The 18,088-nt window shown below is 51.2% G+C and overlaps 5 protein-coding genes across 5 annotated transcripts; 4 read left to right on the top strand and 1 right to left on the bottom strand.

Moving 5' to 3' along the window:
- Positions 1-29: 29 nt before the first annotated feature.
- MRS44_012262 (uncharacterized protein) lies at positions 30-1,319 on the top strand (the record flags this gene model as incomplete). The annotated part of the gene is made up of 3 exons (XM_065618742.1): positions 30-381; positions 438-545; positions 886-1,319. The coding sequence occupies 3 exons, from the start codon at positions 30-32 to the stop codon at positions 1,317-1,319; spliced, it is 894 nt and encodes a 297-aa protein (XP_065474814.1).
- Positions 1,320-1,937: 618 nt separating this feature from the next.
- MRS44_012263 (uncharacterized protein) lies at positions 1,938-3,217 on the top strand (the record flags this gene model as incomplete). The annotated part of the gene is made up of 3 exons (XM_046278526.2): positions 1,938-1,981; positions 2,028-2,653; positions 2,739-3,217. 3 exons carry the CDS (start codon positions 1,938-1,940, stop codon positions 3,215-3,217), a joined length of 1,149 nt encoding a protein of 382 aa, XP_046133285.2.
- Positions 3,218-4,541: 1,324 nt separating this feature from the next.
- MRS44_012264 (uncharacterized protein) lies at positions 4,542-6,109 on the bottom strand (the record flags this gene model as incomplete). Its single annotated transcript, XM_046269536.2, has 6 exons — positions 4,542-4,628; positions 4,681-5,077; positions 5,137-5,590; positions 5,649-5,685; positions 5,764-5,789; positions 5,902-6,109. The coding sequence occupies 6 exons, from the start codon at positions 6,107-6,109 to the stop codon at positions 4,542-4,544; spliced, it is 1,209 nt and encodes a 402-aa protein (XP_046133284.1).
- Positions 6,110-8,226: 2,117 nt separating this feature from the next.
- Positions 8,227-10,399, top strand: MRS44_012265 (uncharacterized protein; the record flags this gene model as incomplete). Its single annotated transcript, XM_046269535.2, has 5 exons — positions 8,227-8,323; positions 8,380-8,755; positions 8,809-9,286; positions 9,337-9,860; positions 9,913-10,399. 5 exons carry the CDS (start codon positions 8,227-8,229, stop codon positions 10,397-10,399), a joined length of 1,962 nt encoding a protein of 653 aa, XP_046133283.2.
- A 5,142-nt stretch (positions 10,400-15,541) lies between these two features.
- Positions 15,542-18,021, top strand: MRS44_012266 (uncharacterized protein; the record flags this gene model as incomplete). Its single annotated transcript, XM_046269534.2, has 2 exons — positions 15,542-15,704; positions 15,752-18,021. 2 exons carry the CDS (start codon positions 15,542-15,544, stop codon positions 18,019-18,021), a joined length of 2,433 nt encoding a protein of 810 aa, XP_046133282.1.
- Between the last annotated feature and the right edge of the window lie 67 nt (positions 18,022-18,088).

The following is an 18,088-nucleotide window of genomic DNA, read 5'->3' on the forward strand; positions in this document are numbered from 1 at the left end:
ACCTTTTTCCTGTAACAAAGTCTATCAACATGGCACCCGCTCTCACCACCGAAACCCCAAGCAACTCGAGCTCTGCTCACGCCCTTCAGAACCCGATCGATCCCAGCTTTCTTGATCATCTAGACAAGGACTTCATCGAATACTACAACATTCACCTTGCGAACAAGCCAGCGACTCATTCCGTCTCCATCGCCGACATCCGCGCGAACCCCAAGAAATATGCCTCGCCTTGGTGCCGTGACTTCTCCAATGAGCCCTTTGTCAAAGACATCAAGATCAAATCAGATGATGGCCATGAGTTCACTGCGAGATGCTATCACCCCGACGCCAGCAAGTCGCCTTTTGGCCAGGGCCCGTACCCAGTTCACATCAACTTTCATGGTGCGTTGCATTCTCGCCTTGGCCATGTCCAGGACTGACGGGTTAACGCACTGTAGGTGGAGGGTTCACCTTTGGTGATCTGACTGGCGACGCCGAACTCTGCATGGAGTGGCGGAATCGACTTGGGATTATGGTCGTGGATGTCAATTATAGACACTGCCCTGGTTCGTTCTCTACTATCTCATCCACAGCAGTTACTGACTCTTCATGGCAGAAAACGCCTTTGGTAAAGGGCACGATGACGCCTGGGCGGCTATCCGTTGGGTTGGTTGCAAAAATTTCATTCCATTGCAGCCCTTGTATATCCGGCACTGACGTCTTAACTGCAGGTGCATCGCCACGGGAGTGATATCAACATTCGTCCTGACTCTATCTCGATCGGAGGCATCTCCGCCGGGGAACACTAAGCGCCGTGGCCCAGCAGCTCGCGCGGGACCACGGGCTTCCTTTAAAACTAGGTAAGGCATTAGGTTCACTATTACCCCTTAATTAACCAGTCTCTAGCTATTCTGGCTGTTCCCTGCACAGTCATCCATGATACACCCGCCACCCCGGAAGAAAGCCCCTTCGCATCCTTTGCCGAAAACGCTCTGGCGCCCTGCCTCAACTGGAAACGTATTGTCTACTTCCGGGACCATTGGGCTCCCAAGACTGAGGAGGAGAGAGTCGCCTTCTTTGCTCGGGGAGAGGCTTTCCTGAGTCCCCTCAAGGGAGACTTGACTGGGGTTTGTGACACCTTCATCTGCACCGCAGGCTGCGATCCTCTTCGAGACGAAGGCGAGCAGTATGGACGGCGCCTCGTGGAGTCGGGTGTCAAGACTACAGTCAGGCGCTATACTGGTGTACCTCATCCCTTTATGCACATGGCCGATGTGCGAAAGGCTCAGATGTTTATGGATGATGTTACTGCAGAGTTGAAGCGAGTTCACCACGCTTAGATTGATACAGTATGGGAATAGAGCGCCGTGGCCATATTCGAGTTGATCGGGTTATAATAAGTCTTGTTTTGAATACAGAGGTGCCTTGAAAGATGTGGCCAAGTTGTTCAACCTCATAGCGAAATTCAAATTGTAATAAAGAGATATTGAAAATAAAAATTACGGGAATGTGAGAAATATTACAAAGCTTGGTGATAGAAAATAGACTAGGAAAATTATACCTATTAAGTGTACATATCTTGTGCTCCCATGCCGTGCCATGAAAAAGGGCCACCTTGGGTAGCACACACGATATTCAGAGAACTTCATACGCCACTACGCTTATTCGGGAATATTAGGGATGTCAGACACTTGATACACCAAAACTAAGCAGAAAGTGTAAATGCCGGGGGTTGGTTTCTCGATCAAGGACCGATAACGGAGGCTGAGATCGGGATATCCGAGCCCCTGAGATACAATCCGATCAACGTTGGTGTCTATGACAAGGACTTGAGCCTCCGCTACAGATAAATATCCTCCCTCAGGCTCGGAATATTTTCTCTACTATCTACGCAAAGTGAAAACAAGACTTATCTCAAATATTATTGGCAAACACGTCATATCACTGTGATCATCAACATGGACACTGCTCAACATCCAAAGCGCAGAATAGTGGTGATAGGGTATAAAAACACTAAAAGTTCCTTATTCAGTGCTAATCCACAATAGAGCTGGAATCATCGGACTTACCTGTGCCCTGAGCATACAGTCAAAATTGGCCGAAGAGCATCTTGAGCACCGGTATCTCGTCATGATAGTGTCCCGGGACTTCCCAACCTGCACACCAGGAGCTCCCACTTCACACGCAGTTGACTATGCATCCGTTTGGGCGGGAGCTCACGTTCGACCAATCCCTGCGTCAACACCTCAACTCGCTCGTGAAGCGACCTGGCTGAAACAAACTGTCCAGCATCTCAAAGGCCAAGCAGAGCGAGAGCCGTGGATCGGCATCACGCCTGTTACTGGCGTAGAGTATCTCGAGACTCCGGATGAAGCGTATCAGATGTGGATTGGTAGCTCCTTTGAAGCTGAGACGGGGTTGGCTGGATTTCGTGAGTTACCGAAATCCGCTCTCCCTCCGGGTGTGCTCCTGGGCTTCGAGTACCAAACTTTCTGCCTCAACGCCCCGGTTTACTGCACAGGGCTTTTGAGAAAGTTTCTTCTCCAAGGAGGCAGCACCTTGAAAAGAAACTTGGCCAATGAATGGGAGGGGTTCTCGGTGGCTCCGGATGTCGCCACCGTGATCAATGCGAGCGGCGTGGGCTTTGGGGACCCCAAATGTTTCCCGACGCGAGGTACGCAGTTTTACCCAGAATCCCGGGGACTTTTTTCTTAAGTCTGCCTACCTGATTCGATTCTGTACTGACTCTGAATCGACAGGCCAAATCGTTCTCACAAACCTCACCAGCTTTTCCAAGACCATCACCCGACAATGCAAGGACGGAAGTTGGAGCTTTGTTATTCCTCGGTTCTTTGATGGTGGCACCATCATTGGAGGTACAAAAGAGCCAAATAACTGGGAGACGGAGCCGCGTCTCGACACAAGGAAGGAGTTGATAGAAGCCGCCAAAGGGCTGGATCATGGTCTTGCCGCCTCACTGGAGGGCTACAAGGGGGATAAAAGTCCCCATGTCATAGCAGATGTGGTGGGACGTCGACCGACCCGAGATGGAGGTATGCGTCTTCAGGTTGAGAGAAACTCGTCTTTGGGGGAGGATGGCCGAGCAGTTGTGCATGCTTATGGGGCTGGAGGGAGGGGTTATGAACTATCGTGGGGTGTCGCGCAAGAAGTGACAAGCCTGGTCATGGAGGAATTGAACACGTCCAACGGAGCCAAGATCAGGCCGTTTAAGCTGTAGAGCAGATAGACTGAAAAAAAATTCCTAGGTAGCAGTTCTGAGTTACGGGGAGGTTTAAAGTCGAAGGCAACGGATTTCAACTTGATCACATCTCTGACATGAATGATGATTGGCATAACCAGCGCGAGTTTCCGGACAACATATAGACCCCAGCAAGACCAAAAGGGCGACGTTAATTGCACCTTCCAGATCTGACTGTGAACAGTCACATGCGATATCTTTGTGACAACAGTTCCTCAATTTGCATGGTCATATATCACATCTCATCGAGGCGCATAAGATGTGTGCACATGTTGCAGGGTCCTTCATTACCTGTAATTTATGAGATCTCTTTTCTACATGTACCTTTGACGCCACTGCAGAGACCCTGCCCTGCCTATTTGGATAAGAAGTACCATGAATTCCACTATCACGGCTGACCCTGGCCGGCTCTAATCTGGACATCGGCATGGATAGTCATGTGACCAGTTTCAATCGGCAACCTCCGTTCTCTGCATCACGTGATAGCAGCACATTTATCGATAAGATAAGTTTCTTGTGACGCAATGAGACGAGGACGTGAAGTAGCTTGAACTTAGAAGCATCTCAAGACGGCCCTTGAGCCACTTATGAATTATTATCCCTTTAAAATTATTACTATGGCTTTGGCAAATAAGTGGCTTACGAAGAGGCAAATGCTCAGATCCATCTCCGGATAACTACATGTTGAAAGAACTCTTACCCTATATGACCTGTAGGAAGTTGGCTTTCTTTGAGGAAGAAAATGCCTGGCAGTGTAATAGAGCGTAGAATAAACCGTCTGTTGATCAGCCCATTGCATGTTGGAAATTGGGCTTTGCTAGTTATTTTGCCGACTTTATAGAAGCGAATTGAATAACAAACTCTGTTTCTAGTTGGATGTGTCGTCCAACAATTTCGAAGTGTACGCACGGCCATAAGGTCTGGGATCGGCAATGCAAGAGCCCTCGTCCCTGCATATCCCTTGAAATAACATCCTTTATTACTTCATCTCAGATCTGCCCCCTGTCACACTTTTCATTTCATCAGCCAAGTTTGTGGACTGACGTTTAGACACACCCTTGCGTGACAGCGATTTGGTTTATGATTTCATTGATCGTCTCATTAAAAGAACAAAAAACATCTTGGTACATAGATTACATATGAACTAACGACAGTGATTGCGGTGCTTCCAACCCGCTGGATATCTTTGAAGCCTGTCACCGCTGCCGTGGAATTAAACGAGACCCTCATGGCCCCTTTTGAATATTGTCGTACCCTGGATTTTTTTTTTCTTCCTTGTTCTTTTTATCAAGTGTCTAACTGCTCAAGTGCCTCTGGGATGCACTGGTTCTGAATAGTCTGGACCAGAATCCTTGTCGGATAAAGTTGCTTGATCGTACTTGATGTTGACCTAATTGACGTCAGTATATGAATATGATGAAGGAGAGTCACCGAGCACTGACAGCTGTTGTTCTAATGATTCCGTTGTATGTCATGATCTCCTCTTCGCTGCCATTGGGAGAGTGGCCACGGATCTCGGTATGGGTCTTGCTCATATGCATATCCTTGAGAGGGAACGATGCAGTGGTGGACTTGTTCCCTTGGCGCAGCCCGGTGCCTGTTCCGTATCTGCTGCCGGGGGTGTAATTATTGCCAGTATCCTTGCTGCTGTTGTTGGAGAAGAGGCCAGGGAACATCCTGCGGAACAGAGGTCGCAAAGCTGGACCGCAACAGGCTATGATGGCCAGGTTGACCTCGATGCTACTGAGGGTGTCGCCGAGTGTGTGTCGCGAGTCGTAGCCCTTGACGTAGAACTTCTTGCGTAGCTCGTGGACACGAACGATGGCGACGATGCTGACACTAAAAGACGGACAAGTTTAGACGCGTTGAGCGATGATGGGCGTGAGGGCGATACTTACACTCCACCCATAAGGAAGACGACAATCAAGCCAATCTTGGCAGCAATGCGCATCTTGAGTCCGAGGAAGATCCAGAAGGGGATCAAGAGAACAAGGAAATCTGTAATAATCGTGATGATGGCCGTCACGATGTAGAACAGAGGTCCATCAATCTGGCGCTGCCTTGCCACAGATAGGTCCCAGTATGCATTAATCGGAATAGTCTGGAAGATAACAGTGAGGAAGACGGCGATCATCATGGTGAGGTTGAAGATATTAAGCCCGTAAATTGCTAATCGGATGCTGCGACGATGTCCTCCTAGTCGCAGCAGGAAGATGAGGATGGACGACTTGACGAGGGCGAGGATCGGGTTGTAGAGGACCTGCATGATCCAGTTCCAGAACAGCATCGGCTCGACATCATACGTCGGGGGGAGATCAGCCGTCTGGAAGCCAATGTATTCGTATTTGATGACTAGGCATGGTTAATATGTATTCTCATTGACGACGACATGGGATGATGATCGACTTACACATGTAGTAGGGCACGGTCAGTGCAACAGAGAAGGCCTGTAATGTGGAGAGGGGATCGTCAGTCAGCCTCAAAGAAAGATCTACAGATCAGCAATGTCAGGGAAGATCCCGTACCATGGCGGCGGTAGCTAGCCAATCGTCTAAAATAAACAGTCAGATGTTAGCAGAGTTGCAATTGCGATTAACTTTCAATGGCATGTTTCGGATATGGTGAAATGTGTTGGTTGTGTTGGTTGTGTTGGTGGCACATACCCATTCCCAGCTGCTTGGTACTGAACCTCGAGTACATGCGGAACCCCCAGGTGAGCAGGGCAAGGCTCATGGAGAGGAAGATGATGGCAATTGCGCCCTGCTGCATGGGCGTCGTGCCCAGCTCGCTGACTGGGACATAGCCGCGCGTTTGCAATTCTGAGATGCCGCCACCAACAACAGCGGCGGAGTCGACGTTGACGGCGACCATGCTGTCGGGATTTTTTTGCTTGTTTCTGCGGGTAAAAAGAATGGATGGAAGCAGAACAAAAAAAGAGTGCTTCTGGAAAAGGAGGGGAACGGGAGGGTTCAAGAGGACTTGGCAACCAACACGCAAAAGAACCTTCGACTGAAGAGTAAGGGGGCGACCCTTTCTCTCACACACACACACACTTTCTCTTCTCTCCGTTTCGCGTCACATTCAAACGTTCGGCCGCCCGTTTAGCTAGCTGGCTGGGGCTGGCTCAATGGGTAATATACAAAGCACTTCTTGACACATGCACGAGCTACATGGTCAATTTCATTCTCCCGGTGCTATAGCAAGACGAAAGAAGAAGGGCATTTCAGCTACCGCGGTTAGCGACCCTCCAACCTGCTCGCACTTGCTTGGGACTAAATACGCCAGCCAAAAGTCAAAAGACGACGGTCTAAACGACGAAGGCTTTGCCCAGTCCGTCACTCGGTGGCTTGCCGTAGCTTGTTTCTCTCCCCCCCCCCTCCTCCTGCTTTTTCAGCCCTGGCGCCAGCATTAACATGAGTATTAATAATTAGCAAGAAAATACTAGAAAAAAAAAACACTTGCGCGCTTTGCGGAACCCGACCCGGGGCCGCCAAGATCTGGGGGCCGGGATGTGACTTAGGTAGGTTGCTAATGCGGCACTAGCTCAGGGGAAAGAGAAGCTGGGGGAATTCGGGTCGTGTTGAGGGATAATAAAGTACCTGATGCTCTAGGTCTCGGCCTCTGTTGTTACATGGTTCAACTGCCCTGACAGGTTCGCGATGCTACCTTGTCATGCATCTTCAAGGATCATGACCGGCCTTCCGAGCACTTGCTTATATTAAACAGTTGGATCTCTATGCCTTGGCCAAGCGTTCATTCAAAAGATCTGACTCGTTTTTGCGCTCGTGGCAGTAAATCTTTAACGGGACGGGACCACACAAGCCTAGGCTTTGTGGCTTTTCTGCCTCGTTCGTCACAGATGGGAATTCCGTCCCTCATCCATGACAATTTAGCAATACGCACTGCTGACACTGGACCCTTTTTAGCACCCTCTTAGCGCGAGACGGGCCCTTCAGCCGGGGCGCCGGCCAAGAGGCGGGGAGATGAGTCCGGTCGCGATCTAGACTAGAAATCGCCTCGAAGCGAAGCGGGCGGGCGACCCCAAGCCCGACCCCGGACGATTTCACAATCCCGGTAAAGTATGCGAGTCTAGGGGACCCGGGCCAGTAACGACCAACGCTTTCAGCCTCGGGACTTGTTCGACAGGGCTTCCGTCATGGAAACAAGCATAAAGCTGAGTTGCTAGTGGAGCGCAAAAGCCAGCCGCCTCCAAAAGACCCTTGACCCAAAGCCGCCATTCCCTTCTGACAGGGTCTGGTCAAAGCTTGCTGCTGACTCTTGGCCTACGTTAGTTAGCCAACATCCCGCGAGGACTCGCCAGAGAGGCAACAGTTCCCCGAGGATGACAACCCCGGCTCCCCATGCCAGATACAGAGATGCAGGCGAGTCAGTGCCCCTGATACCGTGCATGTTATCCATGACCCAGCATGCATTAGGCTAAACACCAGGGGTGGATGACCCTAGTTGCGGTATATCTCTCCAAGAGCGTGTTGGTTCGCAACCTCGCGGGCTGAGCCCAACGAGTGTGAAGCTGTCGCTGTCGCAGCAGCCGCCGTTTGGCCTCCCGCAACCGTTGCATAGCATAGCCCTCTTCCCTCTCATCTCACCTGTTCTAATTTCCGTTGTTTCCGCATCCAGCGTTCCGGTCCGAGGCCATCATGGATAACAAGCCAAACTATTGGAACCAGGCAATTTCAGGATGAGGAGGGAACGCTCGGCATTCGAAAGCGGATGATCCGACTGTCCTCTTCGGGGCATCTTTGGGCGAGTTATATACTCGGTGGCTCTCTTTTGGATCGGCCTTCCTCTTCTGTTTTCAACCCAACCCTCCCACGCTCACTCTTTTTTCGGTTGGTGGCTGTCGATCCCCACGCGCAGCTAATCTCCTGAAACTCCCCGAGGGCGCCTCTCTTTTTCTGTCACTTTTCCTCTCGTTTCTCCTCTTTTCAGTTGATCCTGCCTCTTTTGGACAGAAACCAAGCCTCACAATGCAACTCAATCGGCGCGTGTTGGGCGGTCTCGTCGCCTCCTGGGTCTTCCACCACGTGGCAGCCCAGACCATCGTCGTCGATGGCGAGCAGACAGGTACGTTTGCACATGTCACTCTTGTTCAAGTTTCCTAGTCTGACACAAACTTTCAGCTGCCAACTCTGACAATGTCGATGAGGCTAGCGAGGTCGTGGCTGGAGACTACCTCCCCGAGGAAAAGGTCCAGCTCACGGACTCGATCCTCTCCAACCTGACCGACCTCCAGCTGACCAACGTCTCTGTCCTGTACTTTGACGACACCACCCAGAATCAGAAGCGAGGTCTTCAGGCTGGTCTGCCCAAGTGCAAGACCTTCCCTGGTGACCTTCTCTGGCCTGGCACCATCATCTGGAACGTCCTTGACCTCGTCACTGGCGGCGCCATCATCAAGACCGTCCCCATTGGAGCTGCTTGCTACGATGAGTTCGGTGCTGTCGATGATGCCCGCTGTGTCCAGATCATTGACCAGTGGACCAACTCCTCTCTTCAGTAAGTCGGCACTTCCTCACAGCGCCGCAAACATACATCTAATATGCATACAGCGAAGCCGACCCTACCTCGGTCATGTCGCCTCTCTACCAGGGCATGACTTGCATGCCTAGTGAGAACCCCACCGGTGACTGCACCCTTGGTGGCTTCCCCTCGTATGTCATCGATGCACGCAATGTCGCCCATATCCAGCTTGCTATCAACTTTGCCCGCACCCTGAACCTGCGTCTTGTCGTCAAGAATACCGGTCATGATTTCAATGGTCGCTCTGTCGGTGCTGGTGCCCTCTCCATCTGGACCCATCGTTTCAAGAGCATTCAGTACTTCCGCTCCTTCAAGGCCGGCTCTTGGTCTGGCCCTGCCCTGAAGGTCGGTGCTGGTGTTGTCGGCTTCGAGCTCTATGAGGCCGCTGAGAAGTACGGCGTCACTGCTGTTGGTGGTGAGGGTATGTCTGTTGGCTATGCCGGTGGTTACCTTGCCGGTGGTGGTCACTCTCCTATGAACAATGTCCATGGCATGGCTGCTGACCAGGTATGTGATACTGAATTTGGTTGGTGATATATTTACTCATCCTGTTATAGGTCCTGAGCATTGATGTCGTTACCCCTGACGGTCGCTTCATTACTGCTAGTGACAAGGAGAACACTGACCTCTTCTGGGCTCTCCGTGGCGGTGGTGGTTCTACCTTCGGTGTCGTTACCTCTTACACCGTCAAGGCCCACCCCAAGACCAAGGTCGCTGTCATGTCCTTCTCGTTCGCCACTAGCAACACCATCTCTCACGAGACCTTCTGGCTCGCTGTCCGCGCCTTCTGGGAGCAGATTCCTACCTACAACGAGAAGGGCAACTATGAGTATTGGAACATCTGGCACGTCACTGAGGAGACCTTGGCCTTCTCCATGGTTCCTTGGTTCGCCCCTGGCTATACTCTTGCTGAACTCGAGGCCCTCGCTGCTCCTTTGTTCCAGAAGTGGAAGGACCTTGGTATTGTTCCTCAGGTCACCAAGTCTGAGCACTCTAGCTATTACCCTGCCTGGAAGTCTGGCTTCCCTCGCGAGCTCGTCGGTGGAGTCGTTTCCAAGACTGCCGGACGTCTCTTCCCCAAGTAAGTTCCATCTCACAAGCCATCTGCCGTATAGCTGCTAACCTCATGCCAGGGAGAACTTTGTCGACGCTGCCAAGTTCAACGCCACCTTCGACGCCCTCAAGGGTCTCTCCGACAAGGGCGGCCAGATCATCGGCTTTGGTATCACCGGCGGCCCCGGCCCTTTCCCAGATAACGCCGTCAACCCTGCTTGGCGCAACGCTGCTATGTTCGCCATCTCAGTTATCAACTGGCCTGAGGGCAGCTCCTGGTCCCACATCGCCCAGGAGAGCAAGAAGCTCACCAACGAGTGGATGAAGCCCTGGCGAGACGTCTCTCCCGGAAGCGGCGCCTACGCCTCCGAGTCGGATGTCACCGAGCCCGACTTCAAGCAGTCCTTCTACGGCACTGCCAAGTACAACCGTCTTCTATCTATCAAGGATGACGTCGACCCTACCGGCCTCTTCTACGCTCTCCAGGCTGTTGGCAGTGACCGGTGGTACATTACCAACCAGATCGATGGCGTCCCTACTCAGAACGGCAAGCTTTGCCGAGTCTAAGGCTCATGGGTCGTGGAGCCTGATTGGCAAGCATACAAAATAATCAGATAGACACCTTGCAACCAAGGTTTACCCACGTACATGGCGTTTTCTAGACGTATAGAAGCATCTGTCTTGTAATTGCAGAGTTGTAGAGTTAGCCATTCACTTGAACTACATTAATATTGAATCAGCATCCAAGAACTCGGCATTTCAGGGTCTACATAATCTAATCTACTCACGTTCATGTAAATTACAATAAGCTGACGCAAGGTTGGCGCACAGAGATGGAACCTGGGCTTTTCCTTGAATTCCCGGTGGAAATCCAAAGTCCCAATGCCTCACGTTTGGCTTCCTTAAGAATGAGAGCAGCAATACCCTCAGGTGACCGAATTTCAGTCCCTATCCTACCAACCGACGCTCGTGCTCGTCCGTTGCCGTACGTCGATTCAACCGCTGCTACTTCGATTTTGATCACCTTACCTTGATGACTTGGACCATGATTACCTTGGCCTTGATTACTTCGACTGTGATGACCGTGGCTAATGACCCTGGTTACTGTCGCATTGTCTAGTCGGCCGTCATTTCCGCGAGTGGTTATCTAGACCCTGGTTATGTACTTCTGGAGCAGAATTGGCGGCCTGCCTTCTTGCATTACTCCTTCCCTGACTCAAGGGCGACCAAGTTGAGAATGACGTCTTCTCGTTCGTTTCTGCATTAGCCATCTTGACAAGAAGTATTGTGACAGTGACGGTTGTCAAAGTGAGCGGTAAGATCAACGGTCTTTCAGATTTGCTAAGAGTACGTGGCAGTCCTGGACATTGCAAAAGGCTCTACCTACACTTGCCTCTACGGATCTAGCACGTGCTCTTCCGTAAGCCGAGTGTTCCGTTCCGCCAGCCGATAACAGCTGCGGGCCTCCTTGCCACTCTCCAGGTAATATAAAGCAACATGGATGCAACCTGGATCCTCATCTTCTTCCCATTACGGGCTAGATGGCTCCATGTTTGCAGCAATGTCTCCTCGACCAGTCAAATATCATCACAAATAACAACAATCATCATAGAGTATTGGATTTCTTCAAAGTATGGCTTCCACTGGGGCTATTGGATTTCTAGTATTCTCAAAATTCAACGGTCAACAGATAATAACTAGCCTCAGGAACAACCGCTCATCCGCGCCACTCGTCAAGACCACTCGTCAAGACCACTCGTCAGTACCCAAGACTCCTTAATACTCTAGCGTCCTCATAAGGTCGTTTCCAGTGTGGATTAAACTTATCTTCCTGCACGCCTGTACCGCAACTAATATAGCCGCTAGGCCCAAAAGGTGGAGGTCTAGATCCGTAAATATAGTCTTGCACCTCCTTATCAAGACGAATATATCGCCTGGCTTGGTTGTATTAATTAAACGTTATCAGCACGCGGATCTTGACTCTCGCATCGACAGACCGGTTCCTCCAACCAAGCTTATCACGGATATCGCTCAAGAGGCCCTAGTAGTTGCCTTGCTATTCAAGAAAGGCGAAAAAGCTAAGCTCAACCAACTGCAGCGTGGACGGAAGCTTTGCGAGAAACGAGATAAGATCGTCTTGGGCAACCTACATACGGGATAACCCAAAATGCCTAAGCTTTGCCCAATGGTCGATGGGGAACATACTAAAGAGCGAAACGAACTCGTCTATGCTGCCCCCTTAATGGGGGCTATATTCCTTATAGTCGGATTGCAGACCAACATACTCCAAATCGGGTGCCCCAGCGAGGGCCTTATACAGAGGCTCAAATAAAAAGCCATGGGCCCCTGGTGTGACGGTGACCCTTTTCAGACGAGGGAAACGCTACAGAGCATACCGGAAGGCATCCTCGTCAGCACGTATCTGCAATATATCCTATTGTTATTGCACAAGGACTCAGTAGTGCTTAATTAATTCCCGGAAAGACATAGCATTATCTAGCTCTTCCTATCTTGCAACAGTGTCGGGTCGATTTTGGCGCGCCATGCGTTGTTTGAGATGGGTAATGCTGGTTTTGCAAAGTCGGACGAACCACTGAGACACAGGTTCTTCTTCTTCGTCAGAATCTTCAGCGTCCGGGTCCCAACCGTAACTATTCCACCCTTCATCGCTTTGGATGGGTTTCAAAGTGGCATCATCCCAGATGATCTCCTCTATACCTTATCGAAACGTGTCGTGGTCGGCAATGCCGCGGAGAGCACCGAGATTATCTAGACTAGGGGAAATAAAGACACGACGCAGACGCAACTGAGCTTTATCGGCAAAAAAGCGACAGGTGAGGCGGAGATTCTTTATGGTACTATTTGGCAGTAGATGGGAAATAGAGCCGACCAACTCGTTGGGAAGGCTGAGAAATAAAGCAGGAGGCGGGCTGCTAGTTTTCGTCATGCTGGATGGCAAGTAGGTGATGGCAGGAGTTGGAGATGGTTGCTTGAGCGATCGATGTCGCCATGAGGAATAATAAAAGGAAGAGGTTGGTTGAGGGAAAAGCCACCAGGCAACGACCAGATCCTAGACCAACATCAGGCAAGGACCAACCTCGGTCAACGTCGATTGGGACTGGGACCAACAGTGGGTTACTGCGGTGGATATCGCATCCTTCCTGTGAGAGGGTCCAAAAGACATGGCCAACACTGTTTCACTCTACCAGTAGCTCCATACAGAACTTAGTAATATAGATAGCTCATATGGACAGACTGGCAATTACCCTCGGACGACTAAACAAGAAGCAGAGTGTAAGGGATGCTTTTCAGCCGATATACTGGGCAAAGAACCTAACGATAGCAGTTTTTCGGTCACAAAAACACGTACCAGAAAAGCCACATCAGCGAATGATTTTAGATGAGCCGTTGCGGCTCGTCAGGGAGAACGATTGACTGAGTTTGTCATCGGAGGAGCAGTCACTCTTCTCATTGAGATGCTGCTTTTCCCGGCCAGGGTGCTGAAGCGACTGCTTGAATCGCTCTCAGCCTGTGTTTATTAGGTATAAAACATGCAGGCTTCAATGGCAGTTAGCCTAGATAGTCCGATAAAGCCTGGTGGTGAGATGTAGCTAATTATTACGCGTGCGTTGGTTTATCAACTAGATGATATAGGTTAAGGCATAAATAAAAAATTAAAATAAAAAGGATTAACCCACCCTAAACTTATTTCTAAGTTTATATAAACATTAGTCTTTTAAAATGTTAATTTAATCTAGCTTTATTCTCCCCTTAGGAAAAAATAAGTCATGGTGGATATGTCTCTATCCCCAGGTGTGTCTTGCTTCTTCCTCGACCCACGTGCGGTTGTTAAAGATCTATAAAATTTCAGTCACTGCTGGGGAGGCGAGGAATTATAACGTCTCACCAAGGAGATTTTACCTGCCTTTGTTCCTTTAACGAAATCGCCAGCTTGCCTGCCAACTTCCGAGATTCTATCTAAGCCACTAGGTGGCTTGGCATACCATACGATGCTTTGTGTACCAATATTATAAGACTGCCAAGAAATTGTGAGTGCTCATCGCATCCAGCAGTTTTTGCCTATTTTCATCTGTATTAATCATTATCATTGGAAAAAAAAAGAATCTGTATCAATATGGGTGTTTTTGGCTCCACAGACTCTTGTGAACTTGGCGACGCTTCCAAAAGAAGCCATCAGCCACAATAACAAAGAACGCAAGTATTGACATATGCCAGTGTTAATAGGTTCGAGCGAATTAAGACGACAGCAGCCGAGTCCGAAAAGATCGGATCGATTCATCGGGGCTCGGCGTTGACTATTTTGGCCATTGATTGCAACTCAACGCAGTGAGTGAAGGGGAGGCTGGGCATGGCTCTGTCTGAGGGCGTTGCTACATGCAAGCAACTTCGGTCGATAACAGCCCTGCCGAAGCAGGAGAAGGTTAGGCTTGATCATCTTTGGAAGACCGATAGAATGGCTCCCTTTGGCATGACGACGGAGTTATGGCCGTGTAAACAGCAGGTCAGGGATATTGGAAGGGAGGATGAGCATCCCTCCATTGATACTAGCGATACAAAATTTCAACTAACCCCTCAATCAAAATACCGATGGCTCCGAAGTTGATTAGGCTAGACGAACGAGAGCCTGTCTCGAAGCTCCCACGAACGATCCTTGCAATCCACTTCCCCAAGAGCAATGAAAGTGTCACTTTCACCGGGCTCGGCCCCTTCAATCATGACGATGAACAAGATGAGGATATCTAAACCGACGAGAGAGGGAGAAAAAAAAGCTTGACGGTTAGGGAAATGCACAACTCGAGCCGTTGCCGCATTACAAATCGTCACCGCCAGTTAAAACTGCCGAGGTCAACCACACCAGCGGAATCACCACATCAGTCAATATCATCCCACAGTAACCTCCGGAAACTCGGCGCACAGGTTCCCCAAACAGGGTTAACTAGCAAGCATAAATCCCCCCAGCCCTCTCTCCACAAACTGGAAGCCCATAACAGGGCCGAATACAAGTGCGGAGAAGTTCCCGGACTGAGCTAACACCCCCGGCCTCTCCCCAGATCCACTCGGCACTTGGGTGCAACCAGGAGATCACGAGAATGCGGAATACCTCATCCACCCCCAGAGAGCAAGCCCGGTTTCTCGGTTCTATGGCGGCCGTATTTCCCACGGGTGGAGCCGTGATCTGCTTCCCCGGTTTGTCATGATATCACTCTACCCAACGGTCCGTCCCTGCAACGGCGTCATACCACCAAGTGAAAAACCTCGCGAGTCATCCGCCCTCGGGAAACTATACACGATAGGACCACACGACGAGGAAACCTCGGATAAACGCCTGAGAAAGTCTGGCTAATATCCCCGACGATCACCTCGAAAGTGGGAATGCCATCATGCAAATGAGCCCACCCGTTCATTACTCCGCATCATTTTTTCTCTCTCCCCGCAGGTCATATGAACGGACATGCGGATTGTGGGCATTGAGCATGTCGAGCTAACTTGAAGAAAATGAAAGGACCGAACTCGGGCAGCCATCACGAGAATCGAAAATGGCATGGAGAGTGGAATCAGTTGGTGTCGGCTCATGAAGTCGGGAGACGATGAAGGTCGAGTTGCCGTATATAAAGTGGTTGAGGATCTCGAAGTTGGGAGAATGAACAACAGCACCGCAGATCGCCATTGCCTCCTCACTTAACTACAATGGCTAGCCTTTGTTCTCTGTTATTGACAGGCCTTCTGGCCTCGACCGCCAATGCTCAGCAGTATGATGGTCGTGATCGTGAAGAAGACGCCTTCAGTTATATCCAGCCCAAGGACACTGTGATCCTTGGACAATACGGGCACTCGCCTTCCGTCCCAGCTCGTGAGTTTATCTTCTCGAGGTACAATACTCGACTAACTCGCATCCAGCAAATGTGTCCGGCATCGGCTGGGAAACTGCCTTTGCCAAAGCCCAACAGTTCCTGTCTGAGTTGACCCTCGAGGAAAAGTCGGATCTCGTCACGGGCCAGCCCGGTCCCTGTGTCGGAAACATCGTGGCCATTCCCCGTCTCGGCTTCAACGGCCTCTGTCTGCAGGATGGCCCTCTGGCTATCCGAACAGTCGACTATGCCAGCGTCTTCTCGGCCGGTGTCTCGGCAGCCTCTACCTGGGACAGGGCCATCTTGTATGAGCGTGGTCTTGCCATGGGCAAGGAGTTCAAGGCCAAGGGTGCTCATGTTGCCCTCTCACCTGTCGCCGGACCCCTCGGACGTTCCGCATACTCGGGACGAAACTGGGAAGGCTTCTCCCCAGACCCCTACCTGACCGGTGTCGCCATGGAGAAGACCATCCAAGGCCACCAAGACGCTGGCGTGCAAGCCACCGCAAAGCACTACATCGGCAACGAGCAGGAGACGATGCGAAACCCCACAAAGGACCCCAACGGCACCGTCACCGACGTGCTTCAGGACGCCGTCTCTGCCAACATTGACGACAGAACCCTTCACGAGATCTACCTCTGGCCCTTTGCCAACGCCGTCCGTGCTAAGGCCGCCAGCTTCATGTGCTCGTACAATCGTATCAACGGCACCTACGGATGCCAAAACTCAAAGACCCTCAACGGCATCCTGAAGGAGGAGCTCGGCTTCCAGGGTTATGTCATGTCCGACTGGGGTGCCACGCATGCTGGTGTCGCTTCCATCGAGAGTGGTCTTGACATGGACATGCCCGGCAGTATTGGCTTTGGCGATCGCAGAAAGGGCTCAATGTTTGGTGGAAACGTCACTCTCGCCGTCAACAACGGAACCCTCGACGTTGCGCGTGTTGATGATATGATTCTTCGCATCATGACCCCCTACTTCTGGCTTGGACAAGACCAAGACTTCCCCACCATTGACCCATCCTCAGCCGACCTCAACACCTTCTCTCCCCGATCCACCTGGATCCGTGAGTACAACCTCACCGGCGAGCGCAGCCGTGACGTCCGTGGAAACCACGGCGAGATCATCCGCAGACACGGTGCCGAAGCCACAGTTCTCCTCAAGAACGAGAAGAACGTCCTGCCCCTCAAGGCCCCCAAGTCTATCGCTGTGTTTGGCAACGACGCAGGCGAAGACACGCAGGGTTTCCTCAACCAAAAGAACTTTGAGTACGGAACCCTCGTCGCCGGTGGAGGTTCAGGAACTGGCCGACTCACATACCTCGTCACTCCTCTTGCTGCTATCAATGCTCGTGCCAAGAACGACGGTTCCATTGTCCAGCAGTGGCTGAATAACACTCTGATCATCAACTCCAACGTCACTGACCTCTGGATCCCGACGCCACCTGAAGTTTGCCTCGTCTTCCTCAAGACCTGGGCTGAGGAGGGTGTTGACCGCGAGCATCTCGACTCTGACTGGCAGGGCAACGAGGTCGTCGAGTCCGTCGCCAAGTCGTGCAATAACACCATCGTCGTGACCCATTCTTCGGGCATCAACACCCTCCCCTGGGCTGACCACCCCAACGTCACAGCCATCCTGGCAGCTCACTACCCGGGACAGGAATCCGGCAACTCGATCGTCGATGTGCTGTACGGAGACGTCAACCCCTCTGGCAGACTTCCTTATACGATTGCCTACAATGGCAGTGACTACAACGCCCCACCCACCACCGGTGTGAACACGTCTGGCCAATATGACTGGCAGTCTTGGTTCGATGAGAAGCTCGAGATTGATTACCGTTACTTCGACGCCCATAACATCTCTGTTCGCTACGAGTTCGGCTTTGGATTGTCGTACTCAACATTTGAGCTGTCCAACATCCAGGCAGAGCCTCTGGTTGACGGCATCACCTCCAAGCCCGAGGCCCAGCCCGTCCAGCCCGGTGGAAACCCAGCTCTCTGGGAGGGCGTGTATAACGTGTCCGTTGCCGTGACCAACACCGGAAGCCTGAACGGCGCAACGATTCCCCAGCTCTACGTCACCTTCCCCGAGAGCACCCCCGAGGGTACTCCTCCTAAGCAGCTGAGAGGCTTCGAAAAGGTCTGGCTGGCACCCGGCCAGAGCCAGACTGTCGGATTTGAGTTGATGCGTCGGGATATCAGCTACTGGGATATCATTTCGCAGGAGTGGCTTATTCCCAGCGGAGAATTCACCCTGAGCGTCGGCTTCAGCAGCAGGGACTTGAAGGAGGTTGCCAAGATTACGCCGGTAAATGCTTGAGGCAAAGGGGTTGATGGGAGTTGATGATAGTTGATGATAATGATGTTATATGAATGAAGAATGCTTT

This window comes from Fusarium solani (genome assembly GCF_023522795.1).
Source record: "Fusarium solani strain SB1 chromosome Unknown bctg00000008, whole genome shotgun sequence".
In the NCBI taxonomy this organism is placed as follows: Eukaryota; Fungi; Ascomycota; class Sordariomycetes; order Hypocreales; family Nectriaceae; genus Fusarium; species Fusarium solani.